The sequence below is a fragment of the Pelmatolapia mariae genome, linkage group LG20 (genome assembly GCF_036321145.2).
Source record: "Pelmatolapia mariae isolate MD_Pm_ZW linkage group LG20, Pm_UMD_F_2, whole genome shotgun sequence".
NCBI lineage: Eukaryota > Metazoa > Chordata > Actinopteri > Cichliformes > Cichlidae > Pelmatolapia > Pelmatolapia mariae.
This window is the reverse complement of record NC_086244.1, coordinates 32,958,766-32,978,511: the sequence shown is the minus strand read 5'-3', so window position 1 is coordinate 32,978,511 and position 19,746 is coordinate 32,958,766. Positions and strand designations below refer to the sequence as shown.

Genomic DNA, 19,746 nt, shown 5'->3' with positions numbered 1-19,746 from the left:
CTGAGCCTGGTTCTGCCGGAGGTTTCTTCCTGTTAAAAGGGAGTTTTTCCTTCCCACTGTCGCCAAAGTGCTTGCTCATAGGGGGTCATATGATTGTTGGGCTTTTCTCTGTATCTACTCTACAATATAAAGCGCCTTGAGGTGACTTTTGTTGTGATTTGGCGCTATATAAATAAAATTGAATTGAATTGAATTGAAAAATTGAATTGAATGTATGACTACATCTTCTTCTTTATCACCCTCATAATTGCATAACAATCAGTGTCCTCTTAAAATGAGCTGCTGTGTAATATTTTCTTACATCAGATAAAAGGGGCCATGCAAAATAGAGAACTGCATGTTAAGGACCGAGTAACATAATATGACATGGAACTGTACTGTTCTTTTTTTGCCTCACCCAGAAGGTAGTGCTAAGGAGGCCAAAGGTCGGGGTATAGCTATTAGCACACCTTGGAGCAAACTCCAGGATGTGGCATCTTTGCATTGAGAAAATTCAAAATCTAAGCAGAGTATTTGGATAGTGTGGGACTGCACTAAAATACAACTCACAAATACTACAGACCAGTATAAATGTTTCATTTAAACCAGTGTTTTTATCTACCCCCGTTTTAGTCACATGCAGATGAATTATTAATTTCAGCCTGACAGCATGAATTGCATCACACTTCTGAATCATATTTAAGGTGCAGCTCTGTGTGTGTTTCCAATGAAATCAAGTATCACACCCCATAAAAAAAAGAAAAGTCTAGGTCACTCTGTTTTACGGCAAAGCACGACGATGTGCTTACAAAACTGTTAAATGAACGTGTGCTGGCAAAAATCCCTGCCTGTAAGTATGAGCGTGTTTGTGTGGGTGATGTGTTAGCATAATGAGCAAAATGAGTATGAGCGGCTGTAGTAATAGTAGTGCTGTCATGACTTACTACAGTAGAGAATGTGGGTCAGCTTCTGCAGAGCTCCAAGTGCAGCAACAACAAGCTGTGCGGGTGTGTGTGCATGTGTATTTTTTTGTGTCTGTATGTTTACTATGTGCACAACATGAAAAGCAAAACGAACAGTGAGCAGTGTGTGCCTGCGTCTCCACTACGTACGCACTAAACTGTACAAGTATGAATCATAACCATGTGAGCAGGTAAAGTAAAATGGATGGATTTAGTAATGTTTCTGTGAGTGGCACACCGCTGGCCACTGCTACACATCTGTGATAGAGAACAGAGAGAACGAGAGAAATGGAATGAAGTAAAAAGAAAGGAGGATGAAAGTTAATAACGTGAAAAAGAATCAAAGGGAAAGAGCAGACACAAGAACAAAACCCAAATTCTGAAACAGAGGAAAAAGAATGAAAGGACAGCAAAGCAATAAAAGGGAATGTAAATGGGAAACGGGAAAAGAAAAATCAGATACGGAAAAAAAAACAGAGCGTGAAAACTATCTAGATGGAGAGGGAGATAAAACATGACAGCAGAGAGTGAGGAAGTGAGGACACGAAACCAGGGAATCATAAGTTAATGTGGTGAGAGACTGAGACTGAGGGAGAGAGATGGTCCACTGACCTGCTTTTCACAGCTAACTAAAGAAGAACAGGGAAGAAGGTCTCTGTCATGTGAGCGAGTCAGGAGAAGAAATCAACCAATCAGCTGTCGTGTTAGTGAGCCAGAGTGGTTAATGTCAGAAATGAGTGTGTGCACACATCTGCTGTGATAACAGTCCTCCCTACCTGGCTCTGCAAATCTGAAACCCACCATATTTCGTTGTCATCTGTGACTGAACGAGGTGATTTAGCTAATTGCTTTCAGTATTTTGTCACAGCTTTATTTGTACGTGAGAGTGGCATTGCCAGGTTTTCATCTGACTCTCATATTCTTACATTCATATGTGTATTCTATTCTATAAAGAAGCCTACAATAATACAGAGAAAACCCAAACAATCAAACAACGTCTTATAAGAAAGCACTTGGCAACAGTGGGGAGGGAAAACTCCCTTTTAACAGGAAGAAACCTCCCAGAACTGGGATCAGGGAGGGGCGGCCATCTGCCACATAGAGCTGGGGTAAGAGGGCGAAGACAGGATAAAAGAAACACGGCGGAAGAGAGCCAGAAATAAATGATAACTAATGATTAAATGTGGAGCGGTGTAAAAACACAGAGTGAGTGAAAAGAAAAAAGAGGAGTGAAGATGAAACACTTGGTTAATAACAGGAAGTCTCCAGCAGTCTAGGACAAGTGCAGCTTTAAAAAGGGAGGATTCAGGGTCACCTGACAGAGCCAAAACTATAAGCTTTACCAAAACGGGAAGTTTTGAGATTAACCTTCAAAGTAGAAATAGTATCTGTCTCCCAAATCCAAACTGGAAGCTGGTTTCACAGAAGAGGGGAATGAAAACTAAAGGCTCTGCCTCCCATTCTACTTTTAAATCCCAGAGGAACCAGTCTCAGAGCAAAGTGTTCTTTTGGGGTGATACGATGGGCCTGATTATACAACACCTTGTGTCTGAGGAATTAAACTTAAATTAAATATAAACACAAAACATAAACATAGTGGATCTGCATGGTTTTTATGTTCATTTAGGCAATTAGGTAGCAGAACAAGAAGCATACAAGCTGTTATTTTGTGCATTTCTATCACATTTGCTATATTTACATAGATCCTGTATGTTTATTGTTATTATTATTTTCAGATTAAGCCTTCAGCATCATAACAAATGATCAAATGACTCATTGAAGGCACCATTGCATTTATTACCACTATGTTTTCAACTATTTAACTCTACTACCAAAGTCGTCTTTTACAATTTAAATTACTCCTAATCGGTAAGTGAAAACAGCCATCTGCACAAGCTGCACAGATGCACATCTGTTTGCTTAAATTGCAGTCACAGGACGGACATTCCTAAAAATTAAATCCATAAAATCTCGTCTTTCTTTGTGAAACCGTGTCAGGTTAGGCGTAACATGAATAGCAGCACGTCCCTACTCCTGGTTTATTGTGTCGAAATACAGCATGTGGACTTGAATGATGATTCAACTATGCTGAGCGTAAGTTCCCCCTTTGACAAGGCGTGCGGTGACTAAACTGCGTTCAACAATTTGTCAAACTGTTTGTCAGCATGGCACCTACAACCTGGCGGTGTATGTTCATGGTGTAGGAAAGCAGGAATGTAAGTACAGGTGTCAGTAATGCTGCGTGCGCGGTACGTGAAACATCTAATCGGATATTCTTTTGTAGCTTCAACAGAAACACAAACAGTAAGGTATAAAGTCACCACTAATGACATTCAAACAGCTGCCAACTGTTTTGATCTCCTACGGTGATTACCAACTGAACGGGAAACAGCTTGGCACCCAGAAAGAGTCTGCATATTCATAGGATGGCAGTGGAAGACTGGCAGGCTGGAGATATAAAGCATGAAGGAGGGGAAAAAAGATGAATTTTGAAGCGGCGGAAAACAAAGAGAAGGAACTGGAGACTGAGCATTAGAGGAAGGATTTATGATAAGTCTGAGAGCCTGATGCTTCTGCAGCATGTTGTTTTGATCGTCTGATCACTAACCAGGTGTTCCTCGCAGCTGCAACAACACACACAGCCAGACTTACTTCACTGCCAACCCTCCCGTGGGGCTTTGCCGTGGTCCAATGTGATATGATGCCCCATATTCCGTCAGCAGCCACACACTGCACCAAATATGCACCAGCTAGGATGACGTGGGTTAATGACGAAAGAAAGGAGTATTTTGGGGACCAAGAGTGGGCAACCAGAAACTAAACCAAAGATCAAAACACCCCCAACAGTTAAAGAAACTCCTGGGGAAAGACGGGGTGGTGCTTTTTGCTTAGAGACAAGCGCTGCTAATCAATTACCACAGGCAATCAATGTCTGACAATCACTGGCTTGTCTGGTCACTGCCAGGTAGTGCTAGGGGATATGCTCCCTAGTTGATCCTTGCCTTAATCAATCACTCTGGAGGCAGGCTTGACCAGCAGCTCGATGTATATATTACATTTCACTGCCTGCAGATGTACTGTGGGAGCTGTGAGATGCCTATTCTATCAAAAACACTGATGAAATCAAATCCTCCTGTGAGCTGAGGTACTTTGGGATAATGCAACAATTGTTTAGTTATTGTTTTCAAGAGTGATGCTTTAGTGTTTGACAGACAACAGGAATTTGATACCGATGCTGCCAGTAGAGGATTTTTGTCTCTTTTTTAATATATGAGCTTTGCAGTTTTATGGAAAACACCACTCAAAATTCAGAACTTGCAGGATTTCCATATTTACTTCCACATTTTAGGTGTTGAGAATCTTTAGGCAATCACACAGCGCTCTACCTCTGTGTTAATACAATGCTATTAACAATGCCTTTAGGAGCAAAGCAGAATACAGCAGCAGAATGAACCTTACCTCCACTGTGCCAGCATGCAAAGCACAAGTGATGAACACCAAGTGCAAAATCTCAATCCACAGCACACCATTGTTAACCATTTACAGTATTTCGCAGTTCTGCAACTGCAGATTTTCTATCAGAAACCTATTCTGTGACCAGGAAGCAGCATGTTGTGCTCATGCGTGGCCAGGGGTGCAGACAGACTCTCTATAACATCAACATCCTTGTAGTGAGTACTCTTGGGAGGCATCCAAAGGAATCTCTACACAGTGAGAAGCAGGTCAGAGTGACATTAAGAGGCAGACTTTGGAATAAAACAGTATGACAGGAAGATGATTTGTTTAAGGAATAAAAAATGATATTGACGTCAAATTGCTAAATAGGCCAGGTGTATGCATGTGACCAACGTCAGGAGTGTTTTTCATGGGAACCCATGCAAAATCTGGTGTCACTGCTTGAAAAAAAGGTTAAAACCCTGTGAAGCACTATGTAGGTTAAGCAACTTCAAAAACACCAGCTGACATATGCTGAACTTACTTTGAGGTAATCATTCTCAGATCTCAGCTCTTCTATTTCCCTGACAAACTCCTCGTGCATGCTGTCCATAAACTCCTCTGTGAGGTCTGAGAAAGCCAGAGATGTGCTGGCGGGCACCCGGCTATCAAATGAGGTGACCGATCGCTCCTCGCCCGGGGATATGCTCCCTTCTCCCGTCTCGATACCGGCGGAGAGCCGGTCCTTCTCTCCGGAGGAGCAGGTGGTCTTAGCAGCAGCAGCAGCAGCTTGTTGGCTGGTTCTGTCCGCCAACGCGCCATCCCTGAGCGGCTTCTCTAACTCCGGCCCGCCGCCCCTGCTACTCCTCGACTCGGCGTCGCTGCTCACAGCGTCCGTGGACAGCTTGTTTTCCTCGGAGGCGCAGTCCGACAGCTCGGAGCTGCTGTCGGTTGGGGAGAGCTTCCCCGGGGCGCATCCAGAATCCTTGGATAAATCATCGGATCCTATGCTGGCGTCCGACACCTTCCTCCGCGCTACGGTGCTTTTGATGGCCTTGGACGCCGAGCCCTTGGAGGACAAGCCACCAGAGAGGGAGGATTTGCCGGCGGGTTTTCCGCCACCACTCTTCTCCCCTTTGCCGTCCTTCCCAGCAAGACTTCCCACGGGGCTGCGCCTGGATATGCGGCTACCCAGATGAATGGCTCCCGGCTTGACACTCAGGGTCGGGGTCCCAATCCCTCCGCGGATCTTCGTGAGCGACCACCCGGGTACATCCTTCGGTCTCGCCGGAGATGGGGCCCGGTTGATCTTCTTCTTCTCGCCTGGAGTGTGAGCGGACAGCACGGCAGAAAGGTCCGCAGACTCGGGCTGCTGACCGGGCACCGCGTGCTGCGCCTGGCCGCTATCCGAGCACTCCGTCCCGCCTCCGCTTTCCATCTTCTGCCGGAGATGGAGTCTTCGTTCCTTGGGCGAGGCGAAGACGAGGTGAGTCGGAGAGTTGTGGACATCAACCTCCTTTGTTTTTGTCATTCATTCCGTTTAGGCTGATACGAGAAAAAATAGAAACGAAACCTCCTATTTGCAGAAACAGGAGGCAGAAGTTGGGAGTGCGAATAAACAACTGCAGAGCCACACAAAAGGAGGAGATCACTCCGGCCACAATGAGGCTTGCAACGCAACAGGACGAAGCGGGAAGTAGAGTCTAAAAGCTCGAGAAAAGATAAATACAATCCAGTTTTCCAGTTCTGTGTGCCGCAAATGCACCAATTATTCCGCTTTGTTCTGCTGGATCCTCCACTCCTGTCCTCGGGATCTCCCTCTCTCTGCCTCGATGACACAAATTAGCCGGTTCCTGCTCAGAGGAATTGTGGGTGAGAACAGGAGGCAGTGCGGTGCCTATGGTCACCTCTCTCTCTCTCCTCTCATATAACGGGATGTAGCTCTGGAGGAGAGAGATAGTCTCGTTTCTGCAGCTCTCTGCCGCCACCAATGCAAGATATCAGAAAAACAGTAAGACACAGCAATAAATAAATAAATAAATAAATAAAATATTGTGTAGAGACTCCAGGGCTCGGAGGACAGGACCCATTTATGCACACTTAAGTCAGCTTAAAATATTTTCATACAGGTCAGTAAAGCAGCCGTGTGTGTGTATGTGTGTGTGTGTAGCAGCCAGACCAGAAACCTTTCCTTCCAAAGTAACAGATATTTAACATGTGCGCAAATCATAGAAGAAAGGTCACAACAGCATACAGCTGCATTGTGGGAGGTGAGAGCATCACCTGACCCCAGATGTGTGCATTAATGTAGAGTACACTGTAGGGCTCAGATTATCTGTCTCCTTCTAAGCAAACAAACAAACAAAAGATTCCTCTGACATCACACTCAAGCAAATCTTTCTTCTTCTTCTTAAAGTTTAGGTAGATAGGTTTGTTGCAAACATCACATGAAAAATAGTGTCAAAGAACAATATTTCTTTTGTTTTAAATAAAGCATGCAATTTATAGTATCCCTTCTGTTCCCCTCCTTTCTGTCACCTGTTTATCTTTTACTTCTCAGACTGTAGGCTGTTATTATCCTGCATACTGTCCCACTGTTCCCCATTATTTATTGCCTCCGACAGCTTTAAATTTGTAACCTTTGGAGATCCCTTTTCACAGTCCCACCATTATTCTATCACAACTAATCATTAAACCTTAAGCGGCTATTGATATCCTGTAATTAGCACATGCAGTTAAATGTTACGGAGCGCTGAGTCAGGCAATTCTCTGTTTTGTTGTGTTAAAGAGATTGTATGGGTTTTAAGGCATGGCCGAAAAACCCACGAGACCCATCACCATTCAAGATAAACTACTTACAGATAGGCGGAAAATTAAGTGATAACATTTATCCCATAGTGAAACATTTCCTGATAGGTAGGGTCTCATTCAGAGGTCATCAGGAGGCTCACCAAACAGTTTGAAATGAGTGGAGCCTGTGCTACAGCTCACACAATCATCAGATCTTAACCAAACTGGATACCCGTGGGAGGTTTTTCAAGTAACGTGTTAGATATTAGTCCACCAAAATCTTGGTCTAAAGCTGGACACCAAAATGTCTTTTTTTTAATAAGCCGTATTTGCTTGTGCAGCATGTTTATTAGCATATACAGTGTAAGTAGAAACCATAAAGTTGATTTTTTAAATGTGTTTGTGCATTATTTTTGATAACTGACTGGAGGGCCGTGTCATCGTCAGCCATAAACTGCATTTTTGTTTCAATAAAGCTGCAAAGCAGTGCCAGATCTCCTGCCCTGTATGCACACAGTCGGAGATTTCCAGTAATAACCATCGCATGGTGCAATCTCAGTGGGCTCAACAAATGTGTGTAAACACTCTTCCAAACAGTTAGAGCACATTATGACATTTAGCAGCATTTCTAATAACATTTATTCTCCAAGGCTCCTTTTTTGCCCGTCCTGCGGGTGCTTGTGACCGTCATCTGACTAAAGTCTCATCACAGAGACAATACAAACCATATTGATTCAGTCCATACTGTCAGACTCAAACTCTGTGAATGTTTTATGAGCAGAAACTTGAGGACAACAAACACAGAATCGAAGCCATGAGAATAGATTTTCCCACTCAGGGATCAGGGCTGGTGAATGGCCGTTTGCTATGTGCTGAAGCAGTGGGCTGTGCTGTGTTTACATCTGTATAATTCATGTAAACACGCGGCTACAAAAATAGCACTATTGTAGGACTTTCTAAACTTAAACACATTATGGAGCAATTACGTTCTCAGTCCATGACAAGCAGCTGCTGCCACGTTTCACTCTGTGTGTGATCTGTCATGTGTGAACGATCACAACTATCACGATACACACATCTGTATTTCTGACGCATTTGGATTCAGCCAGATAAATTAAAAATCTCACTGTGCAAAACAAACATGCATGCAACATTTTTACTGTTTTTGCACCCCGAGAGGATGTTTGAAACACATTGCAATGAAACCTCACACCTTAAAGGAGCATCCAGTGAGTGAGACCACACCAAACCTCTCTGAATGAAATAATATAACCAATTAAATGAAAGCACTGTCATTTACATATGATGGGTAGCGTAAAAGGTGCTAGAAAAATCACTTTTGGTTCAGCTGATCAATCCACTACCTCTATCCTAAATCCAATCCGAGTTTTCTGCTTGAGCATTCTACTATGTTCGCTTGTTTATCACTTTCTTTGTTAAATCCTCTGGCAGCGGTCTTTAATCAGTATGAAGATACTGCTACTAGCAGACTGCATCTGAAATCATGCAGTCTTTAAATCATTCATTGCTAATGATCCTGCAGTGGCAGCCGCAGAATTACAACCTAATATACTCTATTATCTTCCCTCACACCACAACAACACCAAATATCTGCTTTAAAGGTCTAATAATGTATTCCCTTGGAAAACACAGAAATAGAAATATTAAATAATATTTTACACTCCCAGTTAATCCATTTAGAGCACTCATTCATTGCAGAAATTTTGCCTATAATCAGCTGGAAAACAGTAGAAACAATGTTGGTTTATTTCCTGTTTGTTCTGGCAATAATAAGGCAAGAATAAGAATATGGTTAGCAGCGTGTTCTGCTGAGTCAAGCTGACAGAAAAGATAAGAGAGGAGTCAAGAGCATTAAAGGAAAGAAAGGAAAGAAACAAGATAACAACAATATGAAACCTATTTAAAACATTCTCTCGATTAGATGCATTTTTTTTTTTACAACAAACATGTGACGATCTTTCATTTAGTGTCACAATGATCTCCATATACAATACAAGTACAACGCTGTATGCCTGACACAATGCATCTGTCAATTAGTTTGCTGTCTACACACACACACATTACCAGACCTATCCTTTTCTAGTTCAGGCATGTGAGAAGGTTTGCTATGAATGGCTCTTTACCAGAGCCCTTAAACTGAGCCAGCTAAACCAAATTTAGCCATCGTGAATTTTATTATGTAAATATGTGACATGTAATATTGAAGTCCATTTCATACCAGGCTATTTTCCGTGCATTGCAATTATATACCCTTATTAAGGATCCGGTTTAACATCAAAATTGCAATTTGGAGCAGCTGAATGGTTCTTTGAATCATTAATGAACCGACCATCCATTGTTGGTGGTATACCATGTTCATTGAATATTAAGCAGACCACAAACAGCACCCACGTTGGCCCTCACAGTGCCCATCAAGTCGCCCCATTCCTCGGCCCCTTCTTCTAATAACCAGTGTTTAGCCAGATAATGAAGAGAAATGCAGATTTCTGCAGTATTAAAACCCCACTGTAATAATGCAATTGGCTTTTATTGTTTTCAGCAGGCTCTTTGTTACAAGAACATCTCGACACATTATTTCCCAAATGTTTTCGATACCTCATTTTACTGCACCTTTTACTCACAGCAGTTCAATACGGCAGTTTCAACAAGCTGCTCTGTCATTTGCTTACCAGTAAAATAATTTGTGATTAGCACTTTGAATGTTGCAGAGATGTCTTTTACATAGCATAAAGACAAATAATTGAAGCTGCACCGTTTAAAGTCTTTTCTGCCTTTAGTTTGTTGAAGTATTGCGATTTTTCTCCGGCAGATTTTTCAAGCTTTGTGACAGTTTTTACTCTTCAGTGCTCCCAGAGTGTGGTTTCAAGGTCAAAGCAACTCACTGTGCTCCTGGGCTACTTGGGCCACAGCATTTTGTGGGAACACAGAACTTTATTGGTGACAGTTATGTTACATCATTAGCCAAATACATTTACATTCAGGAAGAACACAGTGGGGTACAAGATTCTTTTACAAATCTGCTGAGTTTGCATAATAAAATCAAAATGCAGTAATATAAAGGAATATATTACTATGTTTTAAGAGTTCCCTGCAATCATGCTTAGATATTGCCAAGAATTAAACGTCACATGAATATGTGTGAATCCAAGAGCATCATTGGTGTTAATTGTTGAGCTAATATTCAGTTCTTTCTCATGTATGACATGTAGGTTTGCACCAGACATGTTTTTTTTAGGAATGATATCTAAGTTTTGCTTCATTATTAGCTTTCAGCCATTAGAAAGGAGAGCATAAATGAGGTAAATGGCATGACATTTGCGCCACAAGACTTCACATCACCCCTCTGCCATCCAATCCGTTATGTGATTCTGGTGGGAGGTAACCCACGCAGACCAACCAGCAAGTGCTCCTTAACAATGAGCATATTTTACTAATTGTGAGTGAAAAACACCCCGATGTGCCTCACACTGACGTCCAGTCTGAGTGCCGGTCTGCTTTGCTGAGACAAAAAAAAAGGCATCAGCAGAAAATTGCTGTCCTTGCACGTTATCTTCAGTTCAGTAATTGGAAAGCAGTGAGTGTGTGTGAACTAGAGCTGCATCAGCAATGTCACTGCTACATTCTGCCTGCTGACATTAGTACAGGACAGATATTCTCTACCATGATTTTCTTATATCATGAATTTCTTTATTCCATGCTTTAAATGTAGGTGCACTCTTTGTGTAGTGATCACTGTGTTTTTATAATCAGTTACACTTGCTTTATCACAGTGCTGCCATAGTGGACCAAGCTAACCTGGGTTTTCCCTTCCTTACAGAAGCTACTGCTTCTGCAATGACGTTGTCAGCCTTCACCAATTGTGGTAAATCCCCCTTTGAAAATTGTAGTGGAAATTTGTCTCCTGCAAGTAAAATGAGTCTCATGTGACCTGCTTTAGCTGGAATAACAAGTTTGTGCTCAACTTACCTCCCTGCAGGGTACAGTAGGTGGCCTATATATGACGATATCAACTTCCAGACCTTCTGTTGACACTGCTGGATCTGCCTGAAGCTTCTCATAAGTGTGCCACATAAATAGTCCTGTACATTGTTCAAAGCCATATGAAGAGCAACAGCCAAAGGCCTCCTTCTTGAATTAGTATTCAACAGTTTTGGTTCCAGACCTCATTCAAAGACCATTTATCTTGTCGTTAAAGGAGGATCAAAATTCCCTTATTGCTGGAATCACTTTGTCCAAAACACTCAGTTTCCATAATCATAAAGGGATTGTCAGGCGCCACAGCGCGCGTGCACAAAAAGGATCCAGGCGCAGACCCAGCGGTAACAGAAAAGACACTTTATTATACTAACGAAAGGCGACCCGGGGGAAACTTAGAGAGCAAAACGAGGAACTAATAACCCGGGGAAACAATGACACAAGGAAGCCGGAATCGGGACCGCGGGAGGCTGCAACAGAAAGGGGAGAGGATTACTAGGAAGCCGGGAAGCGGAAAACACATTAAGACTGCGTTAGAGTAGTGGGCTTACGATAGAGCGAGACCGTGGGAGCTCGGAAGGGAGGTGCGGCAGCCCGTGAGCAGGGAGTCCGTGGAGATGGTGAAAGGGCCAGATGATGCACTGGGTGAGCCAGTTGAGCAGGAGGACAGGCAGGTGGCAGACGCCGAACGCCGGATTGAAACCTAGACACAGGCAGGCGGGTTAAATACAGCTCCAACTAGATGTTGATGTAACGCTTTCGCGGAAGTCTAGTTACCACTGTGAGGTGATTACGGACTGGCGTGGAGCATCCGTCAGCGCCAGGTAAAGAAGCTCTGCAGGTAATCACCGCGATGGAGAGCAGGTGTGTCGGTGATGGCCCAGTCCGGGGGTGTGGCTACCCAAGCAGCACGCATTCCACAGACCCAGGACCACGGACTATGACAGCACCCCCCCCTCAAGGGTCACCTCCTGGTGACCGATCGGACTGCGGCCTGCGGAGAGAAGCGTGGAAGTCAGCAACGAGGGACGGATCCAGAATGAAGGACCGAGGAACCCAGAGGCGGTCCTCAGGACCGCACCCCTCCCAGTCCACCAGGTACTGCCACCCCCGCCCACGCCGGCGCCCATCCACGATCCGCCGGACCGCATAGGCCGGGTGACCGTCGATAAGCTGGGCGGGAGGAGGAGGCTCAGGCGGAGGGCACAACGGGCTGCGGCGGACAGGTTTGACCTGGGAAACGTGGAACGTGGGATGGACGCGCCAGGAAGCAGGGAGCTTGAGCCGAACCGCCGCTGGGTTAACAACAGCTTCAACTTCATACGGGCCGATGAAGCGGGGAGCCAGTTTCCGGGAAGACACACGCAGCGGAACATTCTTGGCAGCCAGCCAGACCATCTGCCCCGGCTGATATGTGGGGGCGGAGGTACGGCGGCGGTTGGCATGGCGGGTGTACTGGTCCTTAGTCCGCAGGAGAGCTTGGCGGACCCTGAGCCAGACCCGCCGGCAGCGCCGGAGATGATGCTGTGCGGAGGGGACTGCGAGATCGAGTTCATTTTCAGGGAAAAGTGGAGGCTGATAACCAAGGGAAGCTTCGAACGGGGACAAACCAGTGGCAGATGAGGTGAGTGAGTTATGTGCGTATTCCACCCAGGGTAAGTAAGTGGCCCAGGAGGTGGGGTTGTGGGATGCTACGCATCGTAGTGCAGCCTCAAGCTCCTGGTTAAGCCGCTCAGTCTGGCCGTTGGACTGCGGATGGAAACCCGAGCTTAGACTAACTTTCGCGCCCAGAATGGAACAAAAGGTTCTCCACACTTGTGATGTAAACTGTGGACCTCTGTCTGAGACTATGTCAAGGGGAATGCCATGGAGCCGGAAGACGTTCTCAATCAGGGCTTGGGCTGTGTCAGAAGCGGAAGGCAGTTTTGCTAGCGGAACGAAGTGAGCGGCCTTAGAGAATCGGTCTATGATGGTGAGGATGACGCTCTTTCCCGAGGAACGAGGAAGACCAGTAACGAAGTCTAAGGAAATATGAGACCAAGGCCGGTGAGGTGTGCTGAGCGGGTGGAGCAGGCCTGCTGGGTGTTTAGTGGATAATTTATTGCGGGCGCAAACGGGGCAGGCAGACACGTACTCCCTCACGTCTTTTCGTAAAGTTTTCCACCAGAAATTCTGTCTGAGAAGATCGATGGTTCTACTCACGCCAGGGTGACATGAAAAGCGTGCGGTGTGGATCCAATGAATTACCGCTCCACGGGCGGCAGCGGGGATGAAACGCCGTCCGGGCGGTCCGGTACCTGGGTCAGGGTCTCCCGGGAGGGCCTGGCGGATAACCTCCTCAACATCCCAGGCGAGAGCGCCCACCACACAGGTGGGGGGGAGAATGGTGGTAGGTGACGATGTTTCCGTGTCTGGGGAGTACTGACGGGAGAGCGCATCTGGCTTGATATTCCGTGAACCTGGGCGATACGAGAGAGTGAAGTTAAAGCGGGTAAAAAACAGAGACCAGCGAGCTTGTCGGGAGTTTAATCTTTTAGCAGTCTTGAGATAAATCAGATTTTTGTGGTCCGTCCATATGAGAAAAGGTTGCTCGGCTCCCTCCAGCCAGTGGCGCCACTCCTCCAAAGCCAGTTTTATGGCCAAGAGCTCCCTATCGCCTACGTCATAATTTCTTTCAGTAGGAGTGAGCCGGCGAGAGAAGTAGGCGCACGGCTGGAGCTTACCTTGAGGCCCAGACCGCTGAGAGAGAACAGCTCCGACGCCAGTGTCGGACGCGTCCACCTCAACGATGAACTGTTTGGTGGTGTCGGGGTGGAGCAGAATGGGTGCCGTAGTAAACAGTTCTTTTAACTTAGTGAACGCTGTGTGGGCCTCCGGAGGCCAGGTGAAGGGTAACTTAGAAGAAGTGAGGCGAGTGAGAGGCGCGGCGACTTGACTATAGTTTCGGATAAAACGTCGGTAGAAGTTTGCGAACCCAAGAAAGCGTTGAAGCTCCTTCCGCGAATCCGGGGCTGGCCACTCCAGAACTGCTGTAATCTTGGCTGGGTCCGTCTTCACCTGTCCCCCTGCTAAGATATAGCCCAGAAAGGAAACCGATGAGGCATGGAACTCGCATTTCTCAGCTTTGACAAATAGTCTGTTCTCTAGTAACCGTTGCAGGACGCTCCGGACATGAACGCGATGCTCCTCCATGGTCCTGGAAAAAATGAGGATGTCATCCAAGTATATAAAAACAAACACGTTCAGGAAGTCTCGAAGCACATCGTTCACCAGAGTTTGAAAAACCGCAGGGGCATTCGTTAAGCCGAATGGCATAACTAAATACTCAAAGTGGCCCAGTGGTGTGTTAAAAGCGGTCTTCCACTCGTCCCCCTCCCTTATCCGGACCAGATGGTATGCGTTACGTAGATCTAGTTTTGTGAAAACGGTGGCTTCCTGGAGAGATACAAAAACAGAGTTAATCAGCGGAAGAGGGTATTTGTTCTTTACCGTGATGTCATTTAAACCCCGGTAATCTATGCATGGCCGCAACGAACCGTCCTTTTTCCCCACAAAGAAGAAGCCTGCAGCTACTGGGGAAGAAGAGGGTCGAATAATACCGGCCGCGAGTGACTTTTGGATATAGTCCTCCATAGACTCCCTCTCGGGGCGAGACAGGTTGTATAACCTGCTGGAGGGGAGCGGGGCTCCAGGTAACAGGTCAATGGCGCAGTCATAGGGGCGGTGAGGGGGCAGAGAGCAAGCCTTGTCTTTGTTAAACACTTCCTGTAGGTCATGGTACTCGGGTGGGATAGAAGAAAGGTCAGGTGCTTGTGAAACAGGTGGGGTCAGGTTAGCAGGTGGAGCGGGAACCGCTGATCCCAGGCAATTAGCTAGGCAGAACAAACTCCAACTGGCGATCTTGCTCCCTGCCCAATCAATGTGGGGATTATGTCTCTGCAGCCACGGGAAACCTAACACGAGTGGGGTGTCGGGAGACGGGAAGGTAAGGAATGACAGCGACTCGTTATGATTCCCGGAAGTGACTAATTTCACAGGTGCAGTCTGATGGGTGATATAAGCAAACACTTGTTTATTCAGAGCTGTCGCAGGAAGGGGAGGTTCCAACTGAGTGAGTGGTAATTCCAGCTCCTTAGCCAGCTTCTCATCAATAAGATTCTGCTCCGCCCCAGAATCCACTAATGCGCTGCATGTAACAGTCCTTTTGGTGGTTACTATGGAAACGGACAAAACCAATCGGGGTCTAATGGCATTTAATGTGCTGCCCACCCGTATCCCCGAACCTACCGGTGGGCTGGTCCGTTTGGGCGGACGGGCAGCTGGCGATGCGGTGTCCCGGCTTCCCACAGTATAAGCAGTCCCCGGCCCGAAAACGGCGTTCCCTCTCCTCTGGCGAGAGCCGAGAGCGCCCGATCTGCATCGGCTCCGGCGGAGGAGGTGACGGTGAGCGAGCGCACGCGGCTGGGGAACGAAATGGGGACAGGGGTTGTGACACACGAAGCTCAGGGTGCAACACGGGTCTCGGTGGCTTGGGCCGCCGTTCGGCCTCTCTCTCCCGCAGACGCTTATCTATTCTACGGGCGAGCGACACCAGATCCTCGAATGATTCAGCTGCCTCGTGAAACGCGAGCTGATCTTTCATCTGATCGTTCAGGGAACGTAGAAAGATTCCCCTTAGGGCCGAATCGGGCCAGCCGACAGCGGCTGCCACGGTGCGAAATTCCACTAAATACTCCGCGACACTACGCCGGCCCTGGCGGAGCGCCAGTAGCTTCTGGGCGGCATCATCCTCGGAAACCGGCGGAGAAAAAGTTGCTTTAAATTCTCCGAGGAAGTCATCGAAGTCGCAACTCTGTAACGGGTTGGTAGATAAATAGGCTTCAGCCCACGCCAACGCTCTTCCCCTCAGCAGTCCCACAAAGTGGGAAATCTTGGCCGCGTCTGTGGGGAAGGAGAGTGGCGAGCGGCTGAAGAAAAGGGTGCACTGAAAAAGGAACCCCCCACACAGGTCCAATTCGCCGTGGAAGGGTTCCGGTGGCGGAGACGTAACACAACGGTATGCCGGGTCGGGTTGTTTAGCGCGCAGCTCTCCCTGTGTCGCGTTAAGCTCTTCATATTGATCCCGAAGCGACTGGAGTAACTGATCGTGTCGGCCGAGCATGGCACCCTGCTTATTAATAGCCGAACGTATTGGGTCCGCTGGATCCATTCTGGCCAGTCCGTACTGTCAGGCGCCACAGCGCGCGTGCACAAAAAGGATCCAGGCGCAGACCCAGCGGTAACAGAAAAGACACTTTATTATACTAACGAAAGGCGACCCGGGGGAAACTTAGAGAGCAAAACGAGGAACTAATAACCCGGGGAAACAATGACACAAGGAAGCCGGAATCGGGACCGCGGGAGGCTGCAACAGAAAGGGGAGAGGATTACTAGGAAGCCGGGAAGCGGAAAACACATTAAGACTGCGTTAGAGTAGTGGGCTTACGATAGAGCGAGACCGTGGGAGCTCGGAAGGGAGGTGCGGCAGCCCGTGAGCAGGGAGTCCGTGGAGATGGTGAAAGGGCCAGATGATGCACTGGGTGAGCCAGTTGAGCAGGAGGACAGGCAGGTGGCAGACGCCGAACGCCGGATTGAAACCTAGACACAGGCAGGCGGGTTAAATACAGCTCCAACTAGATGTTGATGTAACGCTTTCGCGGAAGTCTAGTTACCACTGTGAGGTGATTACGGACTGGCGTGGAGCATCCGTCAGCGCCAGGTAAAGAAGCTCTGCAGGTAATCACCGCGATGGAGAGCAGGTGTGTCGGTGATGGCCCAGTCCGGGGGTGTGGCTACCCAAGCAGCACGCATTCCACAGACCCAGGACCACGGACTATGACAGGGATGTTATTTCATGAATGATATTTTTCTGCAAATCAGCACAAGGAGAACATACACAGTACTGAGTAAATGTCTTTTTTATTTCTATTTCTTTCTATTTATATTGTGAAAAGGATTGAAATAGGTATAAAAAATACACAGAAAAACACTATATATGCGAACAAAAGGAGTTTGTGCATTTCTAACCAGTCTATATTTGGTACGACCACCTTAATTCTCTCTCTCGAACAAGCTTTCTCATAATTTCCTGAAGCAGCCTTCAGGAACAGTTCTCCAGGCTTGAAGGGCGTTCCAAGTTCTGCCTGTCGTTCCATTCTCTGTCAGTCCCACAGTGCTTCAACAATGTTGATGTCTGCTCTCGCACTGAGACAGTTTCTGATGAGGGTTTGGCAAATAATAGATAAATCAGCTGAAAGGCCATATGCATATCACAAATATTGTCTCAGGTCTTTGTCGGATCCCCCCCCCAGTTTCTCGAGGACATTACTTGTAGATACTGCTCATCTGCTGTAGATAGTTTTCTTTAAGCTTTAAACTTTTTTCTTTGTCCTTCTTTTGTCCACAGCAACTACATTTTATGCCTTTCATACTGGTAATTTTTAGCTGCTATTAACAAAGTGCTGAAAGATACAATTTAAACTTGCTTTTTGCTAAGCTGTCTATAGACGCAAGGCTGATCCATCCTTGGAGGCGCTTTTTATTGCTGAATTGGTCAGTATTAAGTGGGTGAAAATAAAGAAAAATCATCTGAAAAGGATCAGGCACAAGAACTGGACTGAAAATGTGTGAAAAAGCAGCCAATGTCCAAAGAAAATCTTTGAGAGACGTTCAGAAAGCCTGGAGAACGACTGCTAAGGGCCACTTGAAAAAAATAATCTAAAGTCTGGCTTCTTGAAAGCAAAATATGTAGTAAGGGCTTAAGACCTTTTCACAGTACTCTGTACAATTAGTTTCAAAGGTTTGGTTTCTGTGGGCTACTGAGGAGTGAACAACTCAGGGAAAAACTTTATCTTTTACCTCCATCTAGTGGTGAGTAGAGAAACTTAGCGAGTACACCAGGAAGAAAAACAAAACTGTTTGTATAATTGTATGATAAAGATCAAAGCATTTGCTTGACCACAGGTGAATTTAGAGGCAATTCATCGCAGCAAACAGGAAGCAAACTATTCAAATCATTAATGTTGTGGAGCAGATAAAGTCAAATGTTAAAACCAGCTGCTGATGCAAATTAAAGCAGAGAATGTTTCTTTTTCTGGTTTGTTCTTTTCAGATATTTTAAGTATTAAAATTAAGACTCGCTAAACAGTCACGTAGCTTCTTTAGGTTCAACATAATGCTTTGATAATGTTTTGTGAATTATACATAGCGGGGTGAGCAGCTGTATCTGCAGTACATGATTGTGTCTTTGTGTGCGTGCAGTTGTGCACAAGCTGAACTCTTTGTCCCGCTGTGTGCCTGAATAGAAACCATTTTCTCCTTCTAGTCCACTGTTCTCTCTGCCTGTTCCCCTCCTCCTCATCTCCTGCAGTCTCTCATCCTATTCTCTGCCCCCCTCCCCCCCTCTTTTCTTCTCATCACACCATCATTATGCAACTCTGGGAAAAGAAACACACTGATTGTTTGTTCCGAAAGAACAAATTACTACTGACAATTAAACTTTTCTCCATCCAACATTAAGATATAATGGCACTACAGATTCTTTTAGAAATACTCTTGATGCAACAGTGCATCATTAGTGCAATGGCCTGGTTTTGTGTCATCTGTGAAACAGTGTGGGCCTATGACCTGTGAGCCTTCAGTAAATGTTATGAGAGGATATTGTAAAAGCTTTATCAGACAATCAAATACAAGCCAACACGGGTACTAAATTGTGAATGTTTTATCATGTGCCTCGTTGTTGCTCATGGCCCAGTTCTCCTCTAAGCAGGCTGCCTGCTATATCAAATAGATAAGCTCTATTACTGATGACAGATGATACAATCTCTGACTAAGTTGAAGCCATATAGACGTGAAATGAACATCAGATATTGAAAACCCTGTTCTGCTAAAGTAGCTGTGGAACACAGTGTTAGTAAGCAGCTGTGCAAACCTGACCTTTGGTAGAGAAACCTCAGATGTTTTCAGAAATAGAATTATAATCAAACATTACAAATCACTGGCTGATTAGGGTAACAGAATGCAACAAGTTGAATATGTCCTCATTTTGAGCATCAACACTGTCTCTTATCACAAAACATCCACGAACCACCATGAAGGGGACTTTTAATTCCAGCTATTCTCAATGTGTTATTCTTGGTAATGATACTAGAGATGTTAGACAGCATTTCTTATATCTCAGACTTCTGAGGTGTGGTTTTTACACGCGCGCACACACACACACACACACACACACACACACACACACACACACACACACACACACACACACACACACTATTTGGAACGGAATATATGTGTGTGTGTGTGTGTGTGTGTGTGTGTTTGGTCGATTTAGACATATTCTCGATTTAGACCTATGTTCTGTAATTTATAATAATGGAGAATAAGCTGCAGATGCTCAGCTTTTAAAAAAAAAAAAAAAAAGGAAAAGGGGGCATATATGTTTTAAAAATCTGCTTTTTAGTGCGCATTGTCATTGGTTAAACGTTTCCTGAGTTACATCTCATTGGCTGCAGACTGTGTCTGTCGTCTATCTAACGACGCC

The 19,746-nt window shown here is 45.7% G+C and overlaps 1 protein-coding gene across 2 annotated transcripts in view; it reads right to left on the bottom strand.

The window, feature by feature from the left end:
• mtcl2 (microtubule crosslinking factor 2) overlaps positions 1 to 6,281 on the bottom strand; it is a 97,297-nt gene extending 91,016 nt beyond the window's left edge. For both annotated transcript variants that reach the window (XM_063465099.1, XM_063465101.1), the window contains exon 1: positions 4,921 to 6,281. In XM_063465099.1, coding sequence (XP_063321169.1) covers positions 4,921 to 5,907 — 987 coding nt within the window. In that variant the 5' untranslated portion in view covers positions 5,908 to 6,281. The remainder of the gene's footprint in view (positions 1 to 4,920) is intronic.
• Between the last annotated feature and the right edge of the window lie 13,465 nt (positions 6,282 to 19,746).